Source organism: Berghia stephanieae, chromosome 1 (assembly GCF_034508935.2).
Source record: "Berghia stephanieae isolate SIO BIC M18660-M18661 chromosome 1, UCSD_Bste_1.3, whole genome shotgun sequence".
Taxonomy (NCBI): Eukaryota; Metazoa; Mollusca; class Gastropoda; order Nudibranchia; family Aeolidiidae; genus Berghia; species Berghia stephanieae.
The window spans coordinates 21,743,047-21,770,884 of record NC_088360.1 but is presented as its reverse complement, the minus strand read 5'-3'; the positions used below and the strand labels follow the sequence as shown (position 1 = coordinate 21,770,884).

Here is a 27,838-nt window from a genome sequence, read left to right as displayed (position 1 = left end):
TTTTCATTTCATCCAAAAGAATTTATTTTTGGGTTTTGAACCCCCACTCACTCTCACTCCCCCCCCCCCCCCCCCCCCCCCCCCAAGGATAGAAACGCAACTTGAAAAAAGCTACCTTTTTTTTTTTACATCCAGGATTTCAAATTATGGGTAGAATTTATTTGTTCTTTAAATTATGAAGAAAGAAAGAAAACAAAAGAGAGAGAGATACAGAGAGAGAGAGAGAAGGAGACTGACAGTATTTTTTTTTTTAAAGGAAAAATAAAAAAGAACAAATAATTTGTCCTATCAAAAAAGTGTAAATAAAAAAATAAATTCATCAACAGCTTCCAAACCAAATGATGTTAAATTATATGCCTGTTCATCGCCATCAAGAGCTTTTCTTTCAGACAGTTTCCATCAAATGATGAGAAACTAGGGAGCAGGCACTGGTGTAAGATAAACATCTGAATACGCGTGTATGCCAGACAAAGCAAGAAAGAAAAATATTCAGGTTTTAAAAAAATATCAGTATCAGTCTTCCTTGACTGGGAATCGAACCTCAGACCTTGTGATTACCGCCGGTTCAAACTTGCTACAATTACACTTCTGACCGGTAATCAGAAGGTCGGAGGTTTGACCCCAAGTGGAGGAAGACTGATTTTTTGGGAAGTTTTTTTTTCTTGCTTTGTCTGTCTGGCACCTTTCAGACACATAATTTGTTCAAATCCCCACCAAATAACAAGAGATCGTACTACTGTTTCTTAGACGTGTTAAGAAGAGAACAGTGGGGGTTGCCTCGGTCACCCTCCACCCCTCTCCTACTGTTTCTGTGTTGAGTTATCTTTTTTCCTTATTTCATTCCCCTTGGTTAGTACTTAAGCCCTGTTACTTATTATCAGGTGTATTTCTTCAAACCACGACTAACCTCATCCCAAACTGATGAATCAAAAAGCCATTCAACATCCAAACCAATAATCAGAGAGAATTTACCAGGTTTTGACATTTGAACTGTTTCAAAATATCAAATTAAGAAATTAAGGAGCAGGCACAGGTATATAATAAAGAACTGAACAAGTGTGTGTGAAAGGTACCAGACAAAGCAAGACAAAAAAGTACAAGATAAAAAAACCATCCCAAAAAAAAATAAAAAATCAGCTGATCTCGACTGGGGATCAAACCTCAGACCTTCTGATTACCGGTCAGACGTGCTACCATTACACCACAAAGGATCCCGATTATTGGGAGCCTCTGTGGTGTAATCGTAGCACAACTGACCGGTAATCCGAAGGTCTGAGGTTCAATCCCCAGTCAAGGTCGACTGATTTTATGGGATGTTTTTTTCTTGTATTTTTCTTCTTTCCTTCGTCTGGCACCTTTCATACACACTTGTTCAGTTCTTTATCTCACTGTTTCATTAGTACATGTTACCTGGGAATGGGGAGGTATCGTGTTTTTTAAATTTTAAATCATTGTGTTTGATGCAGCACATACTAGGCATCTTTCAATAAAACTGGGGTGAAATCACTGCTACAATGAATATCGTTATCACTTGGGTTACAATCATATTAACATACCATTCCAGTCATCACGGGTGAAATCTTTGTTACTATCGTAACCATTATTCTAGATTATAACTAGTGCTAGTTTTATCTTAATCATTTCTTATTAAGACAGTGACAAACGTACAAATTATATCAAATGGTTGAAAGCTTTGCTTTTAAAATTAAAAAATAAAATAAAAATTGTAAAAAAATGAAAATAGAGAAGAAAAAAAAACCCCACAAATACTATTGATCAGCAGTAAACTCAATGACGACGACATCGCCAGGGGCCAGCCCTATAGCGTTCTTCGTATCTTTCTTCTCTCCTGCATCTTCACTGGAATGGAAGACAACAGTGCCTTCATCTTTGCTGTCCACACAGTCCTTCAACGACGGAAGGTGTGGATAGGCTTTGTCTGTTCCCAGGTTGACCAAGGTCAGGAAGTACGGGAATCGCTCCGCTTTCCGTGTAAACAACAGCACATCCTTGGATGGAGCACAGGCCTGTGGATTAGAAATAAATTCACCAAAATGTTTTTAAAGCACAATAACAATTGATAATAAATATTCCCAGACATCCCTCTTTAAGAAAAATTAATAAACAATTGCTTGGTGAATCGTTGAAATTTGGTTGTTTGTATTAAAATTTATACATGACCTACTTTATTTCTTTAGCTTCGAGTTCAATCTCTAAAACTATTATATAACAGTAACAACAACAACAAACAATAACAATAATAATAAAGTAACAACAAATAATTTTTGTTGGAAATAAATGTGCTGTTTTGTCCGTTTTAATGTGTTTTCCAGTGCTTGCAACATTTTAAGATATATTTTAGCGCTAGAAATGACAGTGATTGCGATTTACAGGCTAAACCTGAATAAAGCAGTGAAACGCCTTCCTCTACTTCCCTCTCTATGCACAAATGCTGAACGCTTAAAAACAAATGACATAACACTTGATGAAGATCAAATCAACTATAATATTGAATCAAATGAGCCAGACGGGTGATTGGCCCCAAATTTACCTTGGTTTTCCCCCACTGGAATGATTCCCTCTGTCGCAGCTCAACCAACTGAGTCAGCAGACGGAAAATTGAATGATCATTATAATGAGAGCGACTGACCTGAAAAATACAGGGAGAATAAAAATCCAATGATAAAAAGATAAAATGATAAAACAATAAAAAAGGAGATGAGACCACAAGTTCATTTGAACATTGAACAAATTGATAAGATTTTTTTGTGCTAATTCATTTTTGTCTTTAAGGCTTTTATGGCGCTTGCAACTTACTTACTTACTTACTTATCCGAACCAGCGACCACCTGAGCTCTAGCCCTTCGGTCTTGTGCCATGACGTAGAAGTTAGACGTCTTTTGTAGTTGTTCCAGGTGACTATAAAGTGTGTTACTGATGCTTGGATTTGGTGGGAGGAATGTGCATCTCAGATCTCCAAGAGGTTGACATTCAAGCAAGTGGTGTGTTACTGTTTCATTGGGGTGTTGACTTAGGGGGCAGGAGGGGGATGTGTCTTTTGTAATTTTGCTTAAATGGTTGTTGAGCGGTATGTGTTGTGTTCTTAGTTGAAAGATGATGCTTTGCTGGTGTCTTCTGAGCTTATTTAGGCAATCAGTCTTTACAGGAGTGGTCATATGGGAAAACATACATCTACCCGTGGTGCTCATTGCCCAACTGTTCATCCATTCTTCTCTCTTATTTGTTTTGATTATTTGTTTCGCTGTGTCTAAGGATACTGGAAATGATGGTTGTAAAAGTGTTGATCCGAGTCTGGCTAGTCTGTCTGCATTGTCATTTCCTGGTATATTTGAATGTCCCGGTATCCACTGGAGAGATAAGTCTACTCTGTGTGTTGTAAGGAATTCATCTAGTTGAGATCTTAAACTATTGAACGTTGAGGAGAGTTTATCTAAATCGAGAGCTTGGAGAACCGATTTGGAGTCTGTGAAGATGACAGTGTTTTGAAGTTTTGAAGGGTTTAGCTGGAAAACAGAAGAGAGGTGTCGCAGTGAGGCTTCTATTGCAACTGCCTCTGCCTCGTAGTTTGAGCAGGAGCTTCCGCAAGAATTGTGGATTTTATCACAGGTTTTATCTGGGTATTCTACTACAAACCCATACCCAGCATTTTTAGTTCCTTTGTGGGCAGATCCATCTGTGTAAACATGTATCCAGTTGTCTGGGTATTCTTGTATTGTCTTCATTGCTAATGTTTGTATATCTGATTTGTTTCTATTTCTTGTTGTTTCTTCTAAGAGGTTAGTCTTTATTTTTGGAAGTTTTAGTTCGGCGTATGGAGGTTTTTGACTGATTAAAAAAGATTTTTCTCTGTTTTCTGGGAGTCTGTGTCTTTCATTCAAGTTGTTAGCAATGTGTAGCAGGGATTTTTGTTTTAATCTTGTTCTTGGTTTCCATTTCTCTGCCAGAATTCTGTTTGGATGGTTTTCCTCTTTTCGTTTGTATCTTTCAACCATTTCAAGCACTGCTGATTCTCTGCGAAGTCCAAGTGGTTCCACATTAGTATGTATTTCACATGCTGCTGTGGGTGTCGATCTCAGGGCACCGGAGATGAAGCGAAGGGCTTGGTTTTGTACTCTGTCCAAGGTTTTGTGTGTGTTTTTACTACCTACATTTTGGAGGGCTAAATTGTAGTCCATGACGGAACGCACATAGCCTAAATAGAGTTGTCGAAGCGAGTTTTTGTCTGCTCCCCAATTAGTACTGGCTAGTCGTTTTAGTAACTGGAGTCTCCTTGTGGCTTTGATTTTTACATTCTGAGTGTGTTTGTTCAGAGATAGTTGTCTGTCTAACTGTATGCCCAAATATGTGGGGTTTTCTTCTTTCGCGAGTCGATGGCCTTGGATGGAGAGTGTTATTTCTTTCTTGGAAACAGGATGGCTCTTAGTAAATATAGAGTAGACTGTTTTATTGCAATTTACTTTTAATTTCCATTTATCACAGAAGGTGTTTAAGCTTTCTAAATCTTCATTTATTCTATTGGAGGCTATTGGTAGATGCTTTGTAGTATACCACATAACTAAATCGTCAGCATATAGGGCCTTTTCTGTCTGTAATACTTCTGGTAGATCATTTATAAAAATAAGAAAGAGAGTACAGCTGAGGCAGGATCCTTGTGGGAGACCTTCCTCTAATACTTCTCTGTTTGACAGTCCGTTATTAATTTTTGTTTGGATTGTTCTGTTACTGAGAAATTGTTTAATCCAGAAGTAGAGATTTCCATCAATTCCGTAGTCCATCATTTTTGATAACAACCCTTTCCTCCATACTTTGTCATAGGCCTGTTGGAGATCAACAAAAACCGCGACTGTATGTTTTCCATCTTGAAAGCCATCAATTATTTTTTGACTTAATCTAAACAATTGATCTTCTGTTCTTTGCCCTATCCTAAAGCCTGCCTGATATTTATTTAGTAGGCCACATGTCTCCAGCCACCAGTATAATCGGTTATTTACCATTCTCTCAGCGATCTTTCCAACACATGAGGTGAGAGATATTGGTCGGTAACTTTTCGTTTCGTCGGGTGGTTTATCTTTCTTTAAGATTGGAATTATAATAGCATTTTTCCATCCCCTTGGTACTATTCCTGTCTCCCATGTTAGATTTATAAGTTTGAGAAGCATCTGTTTACCTCTCACGCTAAGATGCAGGAGCATTTCATTGTGTATCTTATCTGGTCCAGGGGATTTCCTTAACTTGAGTTTTTTCATAGCTCTGTGAAGTTCTGACATGGTAAAGCCCTCTTTGAACAGATATGAGATAGCTTTTGGGGCCTTTTCTTGATGTTTAAGGTCTTTAATCAATTTTTTGTCCTTTTCACTTCTTTTTGATGCCTTGTTTACTGAAGCAAAATGTTTGTTGAAGATCATGGCTTTTTTTTGGTCATCTACGATTGTTCCTTCTGTAGTTTTCATGGGCTTTGGGTTGGTTTTCGGGGTTTCATTGTTAAGATTATTAAGTAAGGCCCATGCTTTTTTCCCATTTTGATTGAGGTCAATATTAGCGCATGTGTCTGCCCATTTCTTTCTTTTAGCGTTGTTAATAGTTCTTTTGACAATTGCCGATGCTTTATTGTACTCAATCTTGTTTTTAATGGTTTTGTTTTCCTCTAAGTTTTTCCTTGTTTCCTTTCTTGCATTTACTGCTTTTTCAATTTCTTTGCTCCAGAAGGGTTTGTAATTCTGTCGACTACCTCTTGGAATTCCTGCTTTTGCAGCTGCAAGAATGGCTTTGGTGAGGGCTTCGTTTAAATGTTCTACACTTGATGTATCTGTAATTTTTGGAAGCTGGTCATCTAATGTTGCTGTGAAAACATCCCAGTTTGCTTTCTTGAAATTCCATTTGGATTTCTGCTCAAATGTTTTCTTCTGTGTTTGAACTGTTATTTGTGTTAAAATTGGTTTATGGTCACTGCCTATTTCATCCAGGACTTTAATGTGACAAGAATTCAGAAGGTCAGAGGAGATGATGGTTAGATCGGGATGACTCAGGGACATATGAGCTCTGTGAAGAAGGGTCGGGACTGAGTCTGCATTTTGTAAAATGGTGAGGTTGGTTGTGTTGCAAAGCTTTTCTAGTTCTTTTCCTGTGTTGTTTAAATTTTTGTATCCCCATAGTGGAGAGTGGCCATTGAAGTCACCAGCAATTATTGTGTTGTTGTATTGGGAACTGTTTAGATCTGTTAGGTTTATAGTACACCGTGGAGGGTTGTAAATGTTGTAAATGGTAAATTTCTTATTTAGTGCCATAAGGTGACTTTCTGTACATCGGTTGAGTTCTGTGATGGTTTAGAAGTAACATCTCCCGTGATGTCATTTCTTATATAAGTAATAACACCACGGCAGTCGTCACATTTGCAGGTATAGTATGTATAACCAGCAATATATGGATCGCTATTTTTATACAAGGTTTCCTGAAGTAAAGCGATGTGAACTTCCTTTTCATTTAATAATTTCTTCAGCTCTGTCTTTTTATTCCTGATTCCACAAATGTTAATTTGTAAAATATTCAAATGTTTGTGGAATTTCTTTGTCCCAGTAGCTGACTTTTCGCGCAGATCAGCCTGGGTACTCACTGTCTGGCGCGGACCTTTTTCGAGGCGACGTCCGAGCTCGATGGCGCTTGCAACACATTTAGGTATTATCAGCACAGTAAAAGGGAAGAAAATGGGATAGTAAAAAGTTATAGAATTACAATTAAACCATCCAAGTAAAAATAAGACAAAGGGGAATTGGTTCAAATACGGAACAGATGTAGATTCCCAGAGCATATAACCATCAGTGTACTTAGATTGAGATTACTTAACTGTATCATCCTGCCACAAGCACATGTCCTCACCAAGAGGAGCACACAAAAATGTTTACAAATCATGTAAAACAAATACAGTGCACAAAAAAAAGATGATTTACACGACAAAAAAATATATGATCCAAAACTCAAACTATACATTTGACTGTGTGTGTTCCCTCCCAGCTAGGGTATCCAGCCAGGGCCAGGACAAAACCAAGTAATCTCAGTTATAGGGGGAATAGAAGACACAGTAAGTGCCTCCCTGCCCACTTTGGGAGGTCAGAAACCCCACTCAGAAGTTGATAAGAGAAAATTATTGAAAACTGAAAATGACAGAAATAAAAGACTCTAGAAATTATAAATAAAAAAAAGAATTTGCTGAGAAATCTGTTTAATATCACATTAACTCTCGAGTTCTTATGAATGGAAAAATCCAACACATTTGTTTGATTTTCAAACATGGTGAACTCATGAGTTAATAAATAATTCCAAATCGCCCTAAAAAGGTTGATTATATATTGTGTTAAATAAAAACGAACCCTCAAGTTATTTTTTTTGTAGTCCTGTCCGACAGGCACCCATGGTGTCACGCCAATGTCGGTAAATCCAACATTGTCTTCATCAGTCCACTGCATCGGAGTGCGAGCATTCAGAGGGTTCTACAAAAGAAAAAAAAAAAAAGCCAATCGAGTTTGAAATGCCTACCATATCAACAACACATTAAATCTGAAAATAGATGATGTAAAACAAAATATATTCATAAACCATTCAAATCTTTCACCAATGGCCTTGACCTACATCTCTCGATATAACACAAGTTTATACATAGCTATTACACCGTATTGACATTAGAAACGGTGCATTTCATTTGCATTTCAATCTTCTTATGAATTTGCTTTGACAACTGGGCTCAATCTGCAGGGAATTATCTCATCATAAGTGGAAATTGTTTTTGTGGGAGAAGGCGTTTTACTGATAGAGTTACCAAGGCAGAACATAGGACCGTTCTCCTCCATATAATTCGATCATTTGATGCTCAACTATGAATTCTGGGTAGGATGCTTATCTGATTCACTATTAAGTAAGAAAAACGTTTCCTCATTCCAAGAGTAAACTCTAAAAATCTCACCTATGTTTTATGAAACCAATTTCCAACTATTAAACAACAAATATGTAAATTTATAAATAGCATACGATAAACAGATACATAAATATAAACAATCCAATGATTTCTTATTATAAATAGATAAATAAATGCATATCAGAATCAGACTAGTTGCTTACAAATCTGTTGTTGGCCAAATTGTTTTCTTTCCCATCCATCTGACCAAACTCGTCTCCATAGTAATTGAAAGGGGTGCCCGGTAACAACATCTGGATGGCATGGGTTGCCTTGATAAAGTCTGTAGTCTTACCAGAGGCTGTTGCCCGGCTAGCTATACGACTGACGTCTTGGTTGCCAAGCTGAAAATAACAATATGTCATGTAAAACGTTCAGCAACAAGGTAGACTTTAAATATGCTATAAAAGAAAGTGAGACTATTATAGTTGGGTTGTGTATCTAATCAATAAGTGGATCAATCAGTTTCATTTTTGCATTGAGTAAAAAAAAATTCTGCACCTATGGATAACTTTAGGGCACTGCAATGCAACAGAGAATTTTCTTATACTTTTTGATTTATATAGTTAACTTCCTAATCTTCAGGAGTCGCATCTCTGTTACAATCTTATTGAAAAATCTCATTACACATCTAGATAAATAAAGAGAAATAATGACTATTTGAAAAAAGCTAAGCTGGCCCCTTCAAGAGTGTAATGATTTGCTCAAGCCATCTTCTTACCTGCAATCCCAGCCACTGTTTGCCATCATCGGGTAAGTCATCAATCCACTGACGAATGGCTTCAGCACTCTCTGTCAATTTCATGGTCGGCATCACCAAATGCAATCTCTTGTCATCTTTCTCTCCCCAGTATTGCTTGGTTTGGTTTTGATCGGCGTGCATCACATTGCCAGACAAGAATCTAGGAAGGTTAGAAATAAGAAATGGATTGACACTTTCTTCTTAAATACTATGACAAATCCTTGTTTTCTATTTATGTTTATCCCCAAAATATAACCTACAAGAGGACAACATGGTGTACAACTATTAAATGCAATAAAAGTTTACATTATATCAAACTATGTTAAAAGGGTAAATTTTGTAATGTTTACACACACACACAAAGAAATCAACATTTAAATATTTAGAAGAAAGATGGACGTGACTAGCCTTCAATAGCTGAAATAATGATAAATAATAGTAATGATAGGTGAAAAAAAGACAAGTACTCAAAAAGTGATAAAACTGATGAAAATTGTTGTGGAAAAGTTGACAATTGAGAGCGCCATTCCAGCTATTCTATCTGTGCCAGGCACTCCAATTTTTGTACTATTTTTCATTGTTGAATGCAGAGGAGTTGATGACAAATAATCCTACAGACACACAGATAAACTTTTTAAAGATAAATTTCTTTTTGTGTTTAAACCATTTGAAAATGAGCTTTTCTCACAAACCCCTATCTATTAATCTAGCTATTTAAAATGGTTACAATTGTTATTCGGAAAAGGGAAATGGGTAGTAGACCCACTCCAGCCCTTAACCAAAGACACACTCATGGACTCTTGCTTCTATCTAACAATTAGAAATATCAATGGACACAAGCAGCAAACTCCTCTCACCTCTCACGGCCTGGTTTGTCAGAATAACTGTTGGCCACAGATCTCAGCTCCTTCAAGAAATCCAGAGTGCCTTGAGTGTTGCGAGTCTGGCTACGGCTGGCATCATCATCTACAGAGACATTCTTACTCTCCACCAGGTATTCCACATCCATGATGTTGAATCCACCAACGCCGGCTCCAAACCAATGCTTCATGATATCCTATAGAGACAACAATTAGTAACAAATAACCGATTGCTCCAAACCAATGCTTCATGATATCCTATAGAGACAACAATAGTAACAAATACCGATTGCTCCAAACCAATGCTTCATGATATCCTATAGAGACAACAATTAGTAACAAATAACCGATTGCTCCAAACCAATGCTTCATGATATCCTATAGAGACAACAATAGTAACAAATACAGATTGCTCCAAACCAATGCTTCATGATATCCTATAGAAACAACAATTAGTAACAAATAACCGATTGCTCCAAACCAATGCTTCATGATATCCTATAGAGACAACAATTAGTAACAACTAACCAATTGCTCCAAACCAATGCTTCATGATATCCTATAGAGACAACAATTAGTAACAAATAACCCGATTGCTCCAAACCAATGCTTCATGATATCCTATAGAGACAACAATTAGTAACAAATAACCGATTGCTTCAAACCAATGCTTCATGATATCCTATAGAGACAACAATAAGTAACAAAAAACCGATTGCTCCAAACCAATGCTTCATGATATCCTATAGAGACAACAATAGTAACAAATACCGATTGCTCCAAACCAATGCTTCACGATATCCTTTAGAGACAACAATTAGTAACAAATACCGATTACTCCAAACCAATGCTTCATGATATCCTATAGAGACAACAATTAGTAACAAATACCGATTCCTCCAAACCAATGCTTCATGATATCCTAGAGACAACATTAGTAACAATACCGATTCTCCAAACCAATGCTTCATGATACCCTATAGAGACAACAATTAGTAACAAATACCGATTGCTCCAAACCAATGCTTCATGATATCCTTTAGAGACAACAATTAGTAACAAATACTGATTACTCAAAACCAATGCTTCATGATATCTTTAGAGACAACAATTAGTAACAAATACTGATTACTCCAAACCAATGCTTCATGATATCTTTAGAGACAACAATTAGTAACAAATACCGATTGCTCAAAACCAATGCTTCATGATATCCTATAGAGACAACAATAGTAAGAAATACCGATTGCTCCAAACCAATGCTTCATGATATCCTATAGAGACAACAATTAGTAACAAATAACCGATTGCTCCAAACCAATGCTTCATAATATCCTATAGAGACAACAATTAGTAACAAATACCGATTCCTCCAAACCAATGCTTCATGATATCCTATAGAGACAACAATTAGTTAGAAATACCGATTCCTCCAAACCAATGCTTCATGATATCCTATAGAGACAACAATTAGTAACAAATACCGATTGCTCCAAACCAATGCTTCATGATATCCTATAGAGACATCAATTAGTAACAAATACCGATTGCTCCAAACCAATGCTTCATGATATCCTATAGAGACAACAATTAGTAACAAATACTGATTACAAAAACTAATTTTCATCCATTTTTTGAAGTGGTTGAATTCATTTTCATTCCAATACTTTCCCAGTCCAAAGCGTCAGGTAACTCAACAGATTTTGAATTTAAACAAAAAATTTAATTTGCCTGGATAATGGCGTTAATATATCTGTGTATTACCACCATTATCCGTATAGTAGATATATCTAAATGTAAATTGATGTCCGATATGATGGGAAAGTGTTTTACTATGATGATCCAAATATTCCTGCTGCAAGCAGCCTACACTGTGATTATATTATTACAACCAAATATGTTGATCCATCCAAGTTTATAGCAGCCATAATTTGGACAAGCAGGACCCGGTTCATGTATTTTTAAAATAAATTACTGTTTCGAATTGAGCTTTTATATAGCACAATATCCACAAAACGTGCTCAATGTGCTTTACATGGGATCCCTGGCCAACAGCAGCACTTAACATGTAAGACAAGACACGACGCCTGTTATGTGATATTACAATTTTTTCCTACAGAGACAACACTTAACGACCAGGTACTCATTTTATACCTGAGTACAGTGAGAAAATGTGAGTAACGAGCCTTTTCCAAGGACTCAACTATGTGCCTAGCGAGGCTTGAACCCAGGACCTTCTGATCCGAAAGCGAGTGTCATACCACAAGACCACATAGCCACACACCTACCTATCAATTAAATTGACACCTAGATAACCACGCCTCTCGGACAGTCGTCATAATGTAAAAAGTGGCAGTGATTGGTAAACATAGCAAACTACACAGGTTTTACTATCAATGGCATGTGTCCAAGTAAAATAATAGCTGTTCTACCGCTCAATTAATAGAACCAATATGGAAAACCATGTGTAAATTTAAACGTTTATAATATGATCGAGAAAATCCTCGTGTGATAACTAGTCACCCATCTGACAGTATAAACACAATAACAATGACCAGAGAGAGGTCGATTTCATTCACGTTTTTGTTTAGAAACAACCAACTATGTTTGTCGGAGTATGTGAGAAGAAGTCTCACAAATTCCATGTTTTGATTGATCAAAAATCTACTGGTTGATTCTTTTCTAACCCCAAAATATCCAATGTATCAATGACAGATAATACTGATGGGTGTTGTTGTATAGCTAGAAAGTAATTCGAATGATTGCCATGCAAAATATAGGCTTTATTCAACATTTAAATCGACATGATCTGGAAAGAAATTAAAACACAAAGAGTTAGACAATACAGTACAGACACAGATCAATTACAAACATTAAGTGACAAATAGAACTATCTCTAAACAGTAAACAATATCATGACATTCTTCCCCCCTTGCATGTGGCAAGAGATTTCAAATTATGCTTCTCTATTTCGTAAACTGTATGGTCTCGTCCGAATGAAGCCACCCGTTCTGGAGTTTGAACGGGATTCATTTTGAGTAGAAAGCTCATTAGGATTGTTAGGATCAGAGACTGATGGTTCGTCCAAGGCAGATTTTTGCACTACACCCGTTTCCACAGTTTGTACATCAAGCTGTTCTAGAACAGTTTCAGGTAAAATATCGTTTCCCACATTCTTTTGAACAGGTCGAAAATGTGGAGTTACGCTCGTGTTGTCAAACGCCATGGGTGATTCTTCATTGGAGGGTTGGGCAGTAGTCATTTCACCAGCAGGGGCTAAGTGACGTAAAGCCACAGTAGTTTCTTTACCATCAGGAAGTCGGACGTAGGCATAGAGCGGATTAGCGTCCAACAGTTCCACTTCGTCCACCAATGGTTCGTATTTAGAGGCTCTTACATGACGCCTCATCAAAACAGTTCCTGGAGTAGTCAGCCAGCTAGGAAGTGTTGTACCAGTGCTTGACTTTCTATTGTAGCGGAAGATTCGTTCATGAGGAGTCTCATTTGTCGCATTGCATAAGAGTGATCTTATTGAATGGAGAGAGTCAAGAAGCACTGACTCCCATTGACTAACATTCAAACCACGTGATTTCAGGGCTAACGTGATAGTTTTCCAAAGGGTTCCATTCAGACGTTCTACCTGTCCATTTCCCCGGGGATTGTATGGGGTCGTTCGGCTTGAGGCGATACCCTTTTTGCACAAGAAATCTTGAAGCTCACTTGACATGAAGTTAGCACCTCTGTCATCATCATCATCATTGCCTTTTTCACCCTGGGTCAGGGTATAGGCCACAGACAAACAGTTTCCATCCTTCTCTATCCTGAGCCAACTTTTTTATCTCATTCCAGGTCTTACCACTTCTCTGTATATCAGCTTCTTTAATTCTTCTCCATGTTCCTCGTGGCCTTCCCCTTGATCTTCTGCCCTGAGGGTTCCAGTCCAATACTTTCTTTGTTATAGTTGAGTCATTCTTTCTAAGCGTGTGTCCAATCCACCTCCATCGTCTTCTTCCTATATCCTCTCCTACTGGTTTCTGCTGTGTTCTTTTCCATACTTCTTCATTTTTTATTCTATCCATCCATTTTATTCTGAGTAGCTTACGCATGCACCTGTTTACAAAAATCTGTACCCTCCTTATACATGCCTGTGATGCGTTCCAAGTTTCACATCCATACAGTAGGACAGACTTCACGTTTGAGTTGAAAAGTCTTAGCTTTAGTTGAAGGGAGATATCTTTAGTTCTCCAAACTCTGTTCAAAGATGTGAATGCAGCCTGTGCCTTTCCTATTCGTGCTTTCACCTCTGCTTCCGTGCCTCCATCCTTGTCAATTATACTTCCGAGATAGCAGAAAGTGTCTATATCTTCGAGTTCCTGATCTTTTACTTTGATCTGCTCCCTTTGACGCGTACCTATCCTCAAGACCTTTGACTTTGCAGGGTGTATTCTTAGACCAATTGATTCCGAGAGGCTGTTTATAATTGTGGTTTTTGTTTGCATCTGGTCCTGGGTGTGGGACAAAAGAGCCAGATCATCTGCAAAATCCAGATCATCCAACTGTGTCCAGGGGGTCCACTGTATCCCATTTCTTCTCCCTTTGGAGGTTTCCTTCATTAGCCAATCAATGGCAAGGATGAACAGGAATGGAGAGAGCAAGCATCCCTGCTTGACACCAGTCTTAATTTCAAAGCTGTCAGTCAGCTGATCTTCATGTACAACCCTGCAACTTGATCCTTCATACATTTCCTTAATGAGGTTTACTATCTTTTCAGGGAGTCCATAATGTGCCAGAATTTTCCACAATGTTGCTCTGTCAATACTGTCGAAAGCCTTCTCGTAATCCAGAAAGTTGACAATAAGAGGAGAGTTCCATTCTATAGACTGTTCCACTATGACTCGCAGAGAGGCAATCTGGTCGGTGGTTGAACGGTTTTTTTCCGAAAACCTGCCTGTTCGTCCCGCAGTTTAGCATCTGTTGCATTCTTAATTCTCTCTAAAATAATACGGTTGAAAACCTTTCCTGGGATAGAAAGAAGAGTGATGCCTCGATAATTATTACAATTACTGAGGTCCCCTTTCTTTGGAAGCTTGATAAGATGTCCTTCCTTCCAATCCTTTGGGAATATCCCGTCATTCCAGATTCTCTCAAATAGTGGGTGCAGGGCCTCAGCATTTCTTTCCGCATCAACTTTTAGAGCCTCCGGTGGAATCTGGTCTGGTCCAGCAGCTTTCCCCCTTTTCATCTTGTTAATGGCACCCACAATCTCTGCTATCGATGGTGGATCACAGCTAATTGGTAGCTCATTCCTTGCAGGCAAAATTTCTGGCTGGTTGTCTGGTGGTGGTCTGTTCAGAAGGCAGTTGAAATGTTCCCTCCATCGTTCAGATTGAGCCTCTTTTCCAAAAATAGTTTTCCCATCTTTGTCTTTGACTGGTACCTCTGGTTTCCCATATTTTCCAGCAAGTGTCTTGGTAGTTTGATAAAGGATCCTCATGTGTCCTCCAGTCGCTGCTGCTTCTGCTTTCTCTGCAAGTCTGTTCATGAATGCTTCCTTGTCTTTCTTCACAGATCTTTTGACTTCCTTAGCTATGGCTCGATACTGCTCTTGTGCATCCAGTCTTGAAGCCCTTGTTCGGCTTGCATTCACTTGTTCCTTCCTTGTTCTCCTCTTTTCAATAAGGTCCAAGGTGGTTGGACTTATCCATTCTTTATGTTCCGATTTCTTTACCCCCAATACCTCGTGGCAAGTTGTTATGTAAACTTCCTTGATCTTTGCCCAATGTGACTCTACATCTATGTCCTCCTCGAGCTCAGTAAGAGGTTGGAATCTATTACTCAATTGTAGTTTGAATTCCTCATTCTTTTCCCCATCAAGTGCATTCACCTCGAATTTTCTTCTTGTATGTGATCTGGCCCCGTGTTTTCTGAGTCGGAGCTTAAGCTTTGCCAATAGCAGGTGGTGGTCTGATCCAACATCTGCCCCTCTCCGTACTGTCACATCTTCCAATGAACGTCTGAATCTACGAGAGATACAAAAATGATCAATCTGATTCTCTGTCACACCATCTGGTGAGACCCAAGTTGCTTTGTGGATCCTCTTATGGGGGAACACTGATCCTCCAATCACAAAACTGTTGAATGCACAGAAATTTGCAAATCTCTCACCATTATCATTCATTTCTCCCATGCCATGACGTCCCATGATACCTTCATAGCCTACGTTATCCTGTCCCACTTTTGCATTAGCATCTCCCATCAATATGTTGATGTCTTTCCTTGGCAACTTGTCAATGACTTGTTGTAGCAGACCATAAAATGTATCTTTGTCCTCATCTGTTGCATCATTTGTTGGGGCATAGATCTGTACAATGTTCATGCTGATCTTCTTACTCCGTGTTGTAAAGGACGCCATGATGATCCTTTCTCCGCATTGTTCCCATCCTCTCAGTGACTTCTGGGCAAACTTGCTTAGAATTATTCCTACTCCCTGTGTATGAATCCCGTCCCCTCTCCCTGAATATAAAATCTTCTCCCCAGACTTGAGGTGTTTCTGTCCGGATTGTATCCAGTGGGTTTCGCTTACTCCAAGTATATGCAGCCTGTATCTTCTCATCTCAGTCACAACTTGAGAGCTTTTTCCTGCTTCATACATGGTGCGAACGTTCCACGACGCAATTCGAAGCTGCTTGTTTGGCGAAGACGTCATCGGGTCAGCAGAGTCCTTTCGGCTTTGTCTGTTGTCCTTCATAAATTCTGTAATTCCAGAAACTCTTCGGTCGCCCAAGCTAAAAAAAGGATTTGGTTTGTCTGTCTGTGTTTCTGTAACGGTTTGAGTTTAACGGAAAGGGGTGTTAACCCTTTGCCAACCCCCAACCTGGAGGACCAGGTGACTCAAAGATGGGGGAATCACACACCATTAGTCGCCTTTTACGACACGCTGGCTTGGCGTTGGGCTATTCTTGACCCTCTCAGTTGAGGGACCCCGGACACCACACGGGGTACCTCTGTCAGAATGTATTGAAATAGGCATTCCAAACAATGAGAACAATTGACACAAGCACTTGATGATAGTTGATGAGCTCATATCAGAGCATGGGAACGCAAAAGGGAAGCGAGAATATTCATCAATAACTGTCAGGAGATACCGATTTTTGGACGATGACGGCAAGGGACCCTTGAAATCACACTCAAACGCTCGAATGGTTGAGTTGCTTTGACCACTTTGAGGTTCTGCGGTTTGTAGAATGAAGGTTTTAGCTCACGACAAACCCTACAGTTGTTGCAGATTGTTCGTATTTCATCCACGGAATATGGGAGATTCTTTGACCTGACAAAATGGTTCATCCTTGCAATTCCAGGGTGGCAGAGTGAGTCGTGAAGGCTTTTTAAAGTTTCTAAATCTGAACCAGTAGATGAGCAGAACTCCCTTGAAAATGCGTCAGCCGCTACATTGTCTTTTCCAGGTCGATACACAACGTCATAACTGTAGCTTGACAGTTCAATCTTCCATCTTTGGATTTTATCATTTTTGACTTTTCCTTTTGCAGAATTTCCGTACATAAAGGCAACGCTTTTCTGATCTGTCACAAGTTTGAAATGCTTTCCAAGAAGATAGTGCCTCCACTTTCGAAGGGCTTCCACAATAGCGTAAGCCTCTTTTTCAACAGAAGAATGCTTCTTTTCACTGTGGTTCAGAGTTCTTGAAAAGAAAGCCACAGGACGTCCACCTTGATTTAGTGTTGCTGCGATTGCAATTTCAGAAGCGTCGGTTTCTACAACTAGAGGAGCGTTGTGGTCAATTGTCACGACAGCAGCGTTTTCAATCTCCTTTTTCAAAAGATCAAACGAGTCCTTGGCTTTTCCTGACAATGGAAAGGTGGTATTTTGGACCAGTGGGTGTATTTTATCCGAGAAATGAGGTATCCAGGATGAGTAGTATGCAAACATTCCAATCACTCTGTTGAGATTTGATATTGTGAGGATCTGAAAGTTCTCTCAGTGGCCGTAATCGGTCAGGGTCTGGCTGAATGCAACCTTTGGACACTTGAAATCCAAGTAACTTGATTTGTCTAACAGACTGGATAGTCTTACTTTCATTGAATGTTATATTATGTTCTTTGGCACACCTGAGAAATTTCACAAGGTTTTCATCATGCTCTTGCTGATTTCTGCCACAGATTGTCACATTGTCTAAGTAAGCAAATGTGTCACTCAGTTTCTCATCTCGAATAATGGAATCAATGATGCGCTGAAAGCAAGCCACTCCGTTAGTGACTCCAAAGGGAATTCGCTTGAATTGGTAGAGATTTCCACTGGCCTCAAAAGCCGTATACAGTTTCTCCTCGTCTTTTATTGGGATCTGGTGGTAAGCACTGTGCAAATCGAGGGTGCTATAGACACTGTAGTTTGAAATTGTTTCAATCATTTCATTAATGTTTGGAAGCGGATATGCATCGAGTAGAGTGAAGCGATTGATGGTCTGACTATAGTCCACAACCATGCATTTCTTGTGTCGTTCGTTAGTTGTCACCAATACCTGCGCTCGCCATGGAGAATCAGATGGTTCGATCACATCCTCGTCAAGAAGTTTCTTAACCTCAGAGTCAATGAATTGCTTGTCTGGTAATGAAAATCGTCTTGATTTTGTTGCAATAGGTCTGACTTCTGGAAGGAGATTCTTGAAAAGAGAAACAGGTTCGATTTTTGCAGCAGTGAGACTACAAACGGAGAAAGTAGGCTTTGATCCTCTGAAGGATATTTGAACTCCATCATGCTGTTCAAGAAAGTCATGGCCTAAAATCAAGTCCGAACACAACCCTGACAGGATGGAAAATTTCACACTCTCATAGAAACGTCCCTGGTATTCCAAAGAGACAAACCAATGACCCTTGGTTGTACTGGAAAGATTAGTAGACGCCATGGAGATTTCTTTCTTTGATTTGAAAATCTTCAATTGGAGACTTTGTGCGATCTCTGTTGAAATGAAACTCTCTGAGCTTCCGGTGTCTATCAACGCTTTAACGGGCTTGTTAAACAATTTCACGTCAATAACAGCTCTGTAGAGACTAGCGGGAGCCGCGGCTGAAAAGGCTGAACTGAGTGTATTCAGGTCTGCCGCAGATGCATATTCGTTTTTATTCAACATTTAACATGGAACGATTCCTTCGACCTGAGCGGTTCAGCGCTGAACCCAATACGCCTGATGCATCAAAGCAATGGAATCACTGGCTCTGTACATTTAACAACTTTCTCTCTTCGTTACCCGAACAGGCGACTGACAACAAACTCAATCTGCTCGTCAATTTCGTCGATCCTGTCGTCTACGAACATATTGCTGATTGTACTACATTCGATTCAGCTGTTGACGTTCTGAAGAACATATACGTGAAACCAAAAAACGAAATATTCGCGAGACACGTCTTGGCTACTACAAAGCAAGAACCAGATCAATCCCTCGATCAGTTCCTTCAAAAGTTGAAAAGACTTGCCAAAGAATGTGATTTTAAAGCTGTTACTGCTGATAAGAACAGGGATGACTTTATCCGAGATGCTTTCATCTGTGGTCTCTCTTCTAATCAGATCAGGCAGCGACTCCTCGAGAATAAGACAATCGAACTTATGGCCGCTTATGAACAGGCTCGATCCTTGGAGATGGCTGAAAAACACTCTCAGAACTACAGCACACCAACTACTGTGCCATGTGGCAGCACTGCTCCTCCGCCCTCTGAAAAGGAACTTGACTCATTCAATGCTTCAGTCACGAACTCTAAATGCTTTTTCTGCGGATACCAACGACATCCTCGATCAAAATGCCCTGCTAGAGAGGCGCTGTGTAAAAGTTGTGGAAAAAAAGGGCATTTTCAAAAGGTATGCCAGTCAAAAAGTCAAAACGAACTCCAAGTCAAAGCTTGATTTGTAAACTTCATTTTAAATCAAAACAAAACTATCAACGTCTGAACTACTCAAACATAATATTATGGGTAAAATAAATGACAGTTTGTTGTTAGAGGTAGAAGTCTAGTGGAGAAAAAAAGACTTTTGTTACTCAATCACAGAGAGATCATGTTGATTTAAATGTTGAATAAATTGTTGTGAAGCTAGAAAGTAATTCGAATGATTGCCATGCAAAATATAGGCTTTATTCAACATTTAAATCGACATGATCTGGAAAGAAATTAAAACACAAGAGTTAGACAATACAGTACAGACACAGATCAATTACAAACATTAAGTGACAAATAGAACTATCTCTAAACAGTAAACAATATCATGACAGGTGTCATCATAAAACAGTAGAATTCCTACCTTGATCTCCTTCCTCACAGCTTCATTGTTCAAGTTCAATTCTGGCAGGGCAGCAGATCGGCTATGATAATACCATTGTTGCCTTTCAGAATCAAACTCCCATGCAGATTCTCCATGCATATTTTTCTGAAAGAATAAATGACACGCTCAAATTAGTTGGGTTTTTTTGCTTGTTTTGTTTTCTTACAATTGATTATATGAGAACATGGTCATGTATACAATTTAATAATAACCCATACCGTATCAATGCGACTTGAGACCATAGAGATGCAATAGCAATTGCTTTTTTTTAAGCCTGAAAGCAATTTGTCTTTGTTTTGTTTTTTAAGGGTTTTACGTCGTTTGCAACACATTAAGGTCATATCAGCGTCAGTAAAAAGGAAGAAAATGGGATAGTAAAAAGTTATAGAATTACACTTAAAGCACCCAAGAAAAGGTAAGACAAAGGGGAATTGGTTCAAATAAGAAACAGGTCCAAGAACACACTATCAAAGTATGTAGTTTGAGATCACCTAAAAGTCTCATCCGCTCCTACTAAGAGGAATACACTCAAATGTTTACAAATCATATATAATATGTAAACAGAACATAATACAGTGCATAACCAGAGAGATGATATACAAGGGAAAAAATATCATCTCCCAAAACAAAAACATTTGACTGTTTCCCTCTCAGCAAGGGCATCCAACCAGGGCCAGGACAAACCCAATTAATCTCATTCCAAGACAAAGACAGAAAGCAAGATAGAAAACAGATATAGGGGGATAGAAGACACAGAAAGTACCTCCCTGCCCACTATGGGAGTCGAAAGCAATTTGTCTGATGCAGTGCCTTATGCTTTGTCTCAAATTGATGGGGATCTATTATTATTTTTAATGCAATACTGACTTTAGTGATGGCCCGTTGGAGTGGGATTTCAACCAAATGTCCTCGAAGGCAACAAATAGAAATACAATTGAGCACGCTGTCCTCAAATTCATTCAAATGTCCCGAATTTTTACCTTTGTTCAAAGTGATACAAGGCTGCTAGAAGATGTGGACTGTAAAAAGTAATGAACAAAAATGAATAGAACAGCTTCAAAAAATAACAAATACAAAACATGGAACGGTTCAGGCTCAAAACCCTTCTTCAGCCAACAACAAAAAACATTAAAGACATAAATACATGACTAAATTCCAAATAGACGAAAGAGATTTTGTAGGTCTTATCTGTACAAAAAAATCTTGAATGTCCCAAGAAGTTCAAGGACACCATGCTCAAGAGTAAAATCAAGAGGTGCTAATTTCAGTCCTACAAAATCCTGACGACCACTTGACCATAAAGCATCAAATTATTAATCTTTTACTAGCCAGGAATTCCCCAACCTTTAAATCATCCAACTGAGATCCTGTCAACTGTCTTATATTTTTTTACATGGATGAGCCATCAATAAAAATTGTTCAGTTTTCATTAATGTTCAATTCAAAACAGTAAAAAGAACCAAAAACAAATGACATGACATCATTTTTTTTTTTAAATTTTAGTTGTTTTTTGGGGGGTTTTTTTTTGCGTGTTTTTTTTTTTGGCAGGGAGGGAGGGGTAGGGGGGAGGAGGGGAAGACGGGTTTAGATTTTAAAATTATTTAAAGAACATGTTATGTGTGTGCAATAAAAATATTTCTTGGCAAAATAAAATGTGTTATAAACTGAAGAAAAAATTATCAATATCATCCACTTCCACCCTGTCTCGAAATTTATTATAAACAATTTGAGTCTTATTTCCACAGGTGCAACAACATCTGTATCCTTAACTCACTGACTGCCAAGGTTTTCAGAATTGCAAAGCCACTGATTGCCGAGGGTTAGACATGTTTTTTATAAAATTCACCATGTTCACAATTTTTATGAAAATAAAACATTTTAAAAAGCAAACAAACCTGCTTTTGTTGTTCTTTCAAATGATACCATTTGTATTGTTGCATTTTAATTCTGGATTGCACAGTAATATATTTTGAAAAGGAAGCAATTTTATGCCAAAAAAAAATAATAAAAAGAATTGGACTCAATTTTTAACTAAAAACTGGACAATGTTCTTTGAACAGAAAACAATCACCAACATAAGCAAAATAATAACTAAAACAAAAACATGTACTTCCATATTGTTTTTCACTCGAAAATATTTGATTTGATTTCTCCATCATGTTGGAAAACTAAAAGAAAAAATAGGTTATCCATTACTTTGGCCAGCTAGAAAGAAAGCCCAGATTAAAAAGTACCCCATCATGTTTGATATGAAATGAAAGATTTTTAAATGAACTACCTCGCCGTCAAACTGCCATGGCCGATACAGTCGACCTCGCCGTCAAACTGAAACTGAGGGCATTCGGCCATGGCAGTGAATCAAATGTTTAGGAAATTACATTTTTCAGGCTTTATCACTTATTAAAACCAACAACCTGCTTGCTTGGTCCTTGTTTTAAAAAAGGTTTTCAGTGCTAAGCACCTCATCGATAAACCATTGACCAAAATAATCTTACCCAGTTGTTGGGTGGCGTCCCAGGAGTCCCAGCCCAGATGTAGTAGTCCTTGTAGGCCTTCTCAGACTTCCTGGATTTCTCAAACCATTCGTGTTTCTTGCTGGTGTAGTTAGGAATCAAGTCCAAGATCACTTGTTGGCCTGAGAGAGGAGAGAGAAAGAGAGACCTGAACATGAAAACAATCCCTGAAACCAGTTTTTATAAAATGCAGTAAACAAGGGTCTCCCAGCCAACAGCTTTAGAATCAGAAGTTCACAGTCTGTCACCCATTACATCATTGACCAGGCTAAATATTGCTTGCATTTATTGTTGCCAGTCTGAGCCACTGACACACAACTCAACTAAAGGAAGCTTAACAAACTAGATGTACTTAGCAACCATGAATTTAGCACTAGCAAAGGCCATTTATTTACTTGACACAACCTCACCAGGCAGGACTAAGAGGAAGTAAGGTTCGGTTTGTTTTTGTTTGTTCTTAAGGGTTTTACGGTGCTTGCAACACATTTAGGTTATATCAGCGCCAGTAAAAAGGAAGAAAATAGATAGTAAAAAGTTCTAGAATTACAATTTAAGCACCCAAGAAAAGGTAAGACAAAGGGGAACTGGGAACAAATAGGGATCACATGTAGATCCAAGAGCATACCACCAATGTACTTAGTTTGAGATCACCTATAAGTCTCATCCGGACACAAGCACAAAATCCAACAGAGAGGAATACACTCAAATGCTTACATTATACACTAAAAATAACATATAATAATACATAACAGAAGGCATGTTGGAAAACAGATACAGTGCACTCTGGATACGTCGACGTTTCTTATGTCGATTTTTACCCAAGTCGATTTTTTTTCTTGGTCCCACCCCCTACCTCCTATATAACATTAGTAAAATAAAACACTCCACATAAGTCTATGTCGCTTAAGTCGATGTTCTTATCACTCATGACTACAATAAAATCACAAATAAACAAGTATTTCCATTGGTTAAAAAAGCTACCAGTAAGAATTTTCAGTGGTCAAGAATATCCGCGAATGATTGGCGCACATCGATGTGATGTAGGTGCTTTGCCTGACGTCCATGTTCAATGTACTTAAGCAGTAATGAATAACTTTAATTTCTCCATCTCAAATTTTACATTGTCGCAACTTCAAGTTCAAGATTTTTTTTGTTCTAACCCCAGGCCATCCTATGTAATGACCCTCTTAATTAGTATCAATTTTATCAAGAAGAATTCAAGTCAAGTCTACAACTACAATGGCAAACCTATCGCGGAAAAGGAAGATTCGATGCATTTGGAAAGTTTGGCATGTGACAGAAAATCATCGCATAGGAAATTGGCATACCAGCTATTTCTGTCTCACAAGAAACATGACCTTGACCTAGAGGCTCCTACCCTTCCGCTTTTCGCGGAATAATTTCACTAATTGGTATACATTCCACATTCAAGGCAAAAATTCAGATTTTCACCTTTCCAATCGAGGAAAATAAACAAATAAAAAAAAATCTGTAGTGGAAAAGAAAGTGAGCTATGGCTTATTTCGTCAGCATCTCCTATGGTCAATCAACACACATTTTGTGTGTCTGATTAGCCCCTTCAAAGTGTGTGCTGCTGATCTCGGATAATATTATTAGACCTGTAAATGAGCTCTATAAAAATTGACTGAAACTGAAACTCTTCGTAATTCGTCGTAGCGGTAAAATCCAAAGAATCAAAATGAAAGGTAAACAGCAAGCTCACTTGAGCAAAGCAATGGCAGAAAACTAAATTGCGAGGGAATTAATTAGGCTACTTACCATTGTTCCTTGTAATTAGGTACCCAATCAGTGAAGAAACTTAGAAACGGTCAACCAGTTTGTTTACAACATGAGGTAATCGAGATGTGCTTGTAGCAATCATTTAACTTTCGATTTGAAGGTGTCTACATAACGAACTTCCGGTGTTTCGAATTTTTCTTTCTCATACTTTTCCTGTCCTTCAAGTAAATGTGGTCAATTTTGGTTTAGACGAAACAGTGAAATTTATCGCTCGGCGGCTCAATTAAAATTGGCTACGACAGGTTTCGAAAGTGAAAAAATAATTTCACGAAGGCTGTGTGAAAATACACTGGGGTGTGTTCAGACACGGCAATTCTAAAAAGCGTCGCTTAGCCTTGGCAATATATATCCATCATTAATATAAACGGCCCATGAGCTATGCGTGGGGCTGTGGAACATTCCAGTCAATCGACTACGATTCATGAATTCTTTCTTTATTCATTTCTTTCTTCCCTTTTAAAAAATATTTGAATTTGACGAATTGACTGATTTCAGTTAATTGACTGAGAATTTACAGGTCTATATTATATGTTTGGGAGGGGGGTTGACCAAAGTATTATTATTATCATGGTGAATCCAATTTGTGAGGTCAATGTCCTTGGTAATATTATAGGTTGGCTTCAATCGGTAATAATATTATTGAGTACGGTCAGCTTCTTTCCCTATTTAATTTTAGCCCTCTGTGTGTGTGTGTGTACCGGCACTCCAGCACTCGAGTTTGTTCGATTAGGTGTGGGGTGGGGGGGAGGAGGAGGGTTCTGACAAGGTTAAATCCATCCATTCAATGCTTTGCTCTGAGACGGCCAGGTCCTGTGTGTTCTCTATTATTATTTAACCCCATTCTTAGTTTTTACACAATCGGTACATTTTTACACATTTTATATTTTATCATTTGAGTACTTTTGGATTGTCTTTTACATTTTCTGTTGCAAAGCATGTCATAGTCAAATAGTCAATAACAGTAAGTTGATTCCGATTTTTTTTTTATCTCAAATTCCGATTTTTATGTATTCTGATTCCTCTTTGGGGCTATTGGGGGTAGGAACTACAGGAACCTCTACTTCTCTGGTTAATTCAACACGACCAAGCAACGACTGCGAATAGCGCGCGATATGAAGGGTCATACTTATTCTAGATTGGGTTGCTTTGTTCACATGCGCTTTTGCTCATTTGGTTACACTCCGGTTAAGTTGATTTTCGGATAAGTCGATTTTCTCCCCGGTTCCCCTGGGCATCGTCTTATCCGGAGTGCCCGCTATGGGAGGTCAGGATCCCCACCCAGGAAGTAAATTTCAAATGACGAGAATATAAATATAATGCTGTAATAATTTACTCACCTTTCTTTCTCAGATCTTTGATCCAGGATTTGAATTTTCCAAACGTTGTCTTGAACTTGTCATCGAGAGCCTTGTGGTCCACAATAGCCAAGTCGGCCTCGTCGCTAGCAATGCCGGCATCAGGATCGGTCTTATAGATGCCATTCAAATACAGCGCCTTGGATCCAATGTCGTCAGTGATGTAATCAAACTTGTCTTTCAAACCTGATAGAGAAAAGGAAAATATCAGCTTTAGGCTTTATAAAATATGACTTCACTTGATAGGAATTTATATAGACAGAAAATCTTCCACAGATAACATAAATTCGTATGTACTTTCCAAAATACTATTCTACTAATAAGACTTTATATTTATAATTTATATTCTTCAGCTCAGTATATCTCTCCGGTTTGATTCCAACTTTTTTTTTTTTCCTCAATCAAAATCAAAGAGCCAGATGTCATACTTGATAGCAGTATTGTATGTTAGTAACATTTAAAAGATTATCTGCCTTCATGGATAATTTAATCCTGGTTAACTGCCCTTAACTCCAAAGATTCAAGTTGTATAACTAGAGAAACATGCAAATTTAAGTTTAAGTAGTTTGTTTATTCCTCAGTTATAAATAGCTTGGTTCACAACCTGCATTGAAACCACAAAGATTACTGAAAATGAATAAAAACAGAGAGCTACGGTCAAATTTCAAGACAAGAAAGTCACTCTTTAACTCTTTATTTTTTGTAGAGTATGCCGAATGTTGTTGACCTACCTTTGAAGTCACCAAATCCATCTTTGTCGCTATCTTGGAATGATTTCGAATAAGCTTGGTAGACCGTATCCTTTTGGTACCATTTGAGGTCAGGTCTTGGTGGACAGCGTGGAGCAACAACAATAATCACAATGGCAGTCACGAGCATAGCAAACCACCCGATCCAGAACAAAATGAACAAGATCCACCGCAGACGGACCCAAAAAGGATCATTGGCATACTGCATGACTTCTTCTTTACCCAAGCCATTGAAAGAAACCTGGTCAGACGATTTGTCGATTCCATCAACGATAGCAACTTCTGCATGATCGTGATCACCAGCTCCTCCATTAGAATTGATCAACTGAGCTTTAGATTCGTCAATTTCATTGATTGGAACAGAGACAGAATTATCCATGGCGGACTTTTCATTTTCATCGCCGTTCGACTTGTTGTCAATATCTGGATCCGTCATGATTGTTACCTGATTTCCCAACGAACAAAATGAATCCGACGATTAACCTGTTATTTTTTTGGTGGTGATGATTATGAAGGTGGAAGGAACGAATCTATGAATTTCTGACGCAATATAACAGCAATATAACTTTGCCCTGTTTCGCCGAGGAACTGAAGAAAAATTAGAATGAAGAGTGCGGGGATGAACTCATTGACCTTGGAGACAACAAGTTCCGGTTTTACCATACACATGCGCAAGTGGACGGTTCTATTAGAAAGGGGTTAAAGCATTAGTTTGGGTTTTTGTATTATTATTTATAATGACAAAAAAACATCGATGGCTACTTACATTATCTACAGTTTCAATAAAAATAATCTATAAATAGTTTTATGCAATATAAACTTAGTAGTGGCCATTGCATAGATATTAAAATACCAACATTTTACGGAGAAAGAAGCAACCATTCTTACCTCATTCATGTTGTGTAATGAACTCGCCCATAAAAATTTTCCTCTTTTATTTCCTGGTCCCAGGACATTATTATCGACAACCGGTTACTACCGGTTACCTATTAAATTGCTGATATTCCCAAAATGATCCCTGGCAAATTTTATAGGACATATCGTATGACATTCTGGGAATAATCACTCTTGTGTTCCCGTTGAAAGATAATAACCTCACACCCAGATGAGACGGATATTATGCATAAATGACGTGGACATATCTATGCAGGTCTGATAACTGATAACTAGACGTCATTAGGGCTCGTTTTCACATTGATGTAGGTACCTAATGGAGACTATTTTTCGTTGGTTTGAGAGTATTTCCATTACAAAAATGAGATTACAACTATGTGGGTTATCAGACCTGCACATGAGTAAACGTCTTGCGCACCCATAACACGCTTCTTAAAAAACTAATTGATTAATTAAAAGGCACGCGGGATTGTCAGTTCATAAGTGACACATATCGGCGCAAAACTTTGTGTCCATGTGTTAGTGTTAGGCTACTCCGTGGCGGCCATTGTTAGAAGTTAAGAGTACGAGTAAAATAGAAAATGTGGGGATTGGTGGGGGGGGGAGAGATCGCCTGCTGGATTGGGGAGGATG

General features: G+C 38.4%; 1 protein-coding gene across 2 annotated transcripts; it reads right to left on the bottom strand.

Moving 5' to 3' along the window:
- Positions 1-26,963, bottom strand: LOC144970352 (amino acid transporter heavy chain SLC3A1-like). Of its 2 annotated transcripts, XR_013644941.1 has the most exons (11): positions 26,294-26,963; positions 25,545-25,748; positions 22,390-22,529; positions 19,874-19,999; positions 9,566-9,765; positions 8,688-8,868; positions 8,131-8,310; positions 7,386-7,505; positions 2,552-2,650; positions 1,390-2,027; positions 1-1,048 (listed from the first exon to the last, which is right to left on the bottom strand). XR_013644941.1 is itself a non-coding variant. In XM_078909900.1 (10 exons), the coding sequence occupies exons 1-10, from the start codon at positions 26,745-26,747 to the stop codon at positions 1,770-1,772; spliced, it is 1,962 nt and encodes a 653-aa protein (XP_078766026.1). In that variant the 5' UTR covers positions 26,748-26,953; the 3' UTR covers positions 1-1,769. The 2 variants fall into 2 exon arrangements, 1 of the variants encoding a protein (XP_078766026.1); XM_078909900.1 differs by having other exon boundaries at positions 1-2,027; positions 26,294-26,953.
- Between the last annotated feature and the right edge of the window lie 875 nt (positions 26,964-27,838).

Bases quoted from the DNA above. Each gene is read 5' to 3' on its own strand.
- LOC144970352 (XM_078909900.1), bottom strand. From the start codon at position 26,747: ATGACGGATCCAGATATTGACAACAAGTCGAACGGCGATGAAAATGAA. The intron at 20,000-22,389 runs GTAAGATTATTT...TTATTCTTTCAG, and splicing joins GGACGCCACCCAACAACTGG to AAAAATATGCATGGAGAATC. The intron at 2,028-2,551 runs GTAAATTTGGGG...TCTAATCCACAG, and splicing joins TCCAGTGGGGGAAAACCAAG to GCCTGTGCTCCATCCAAGGA.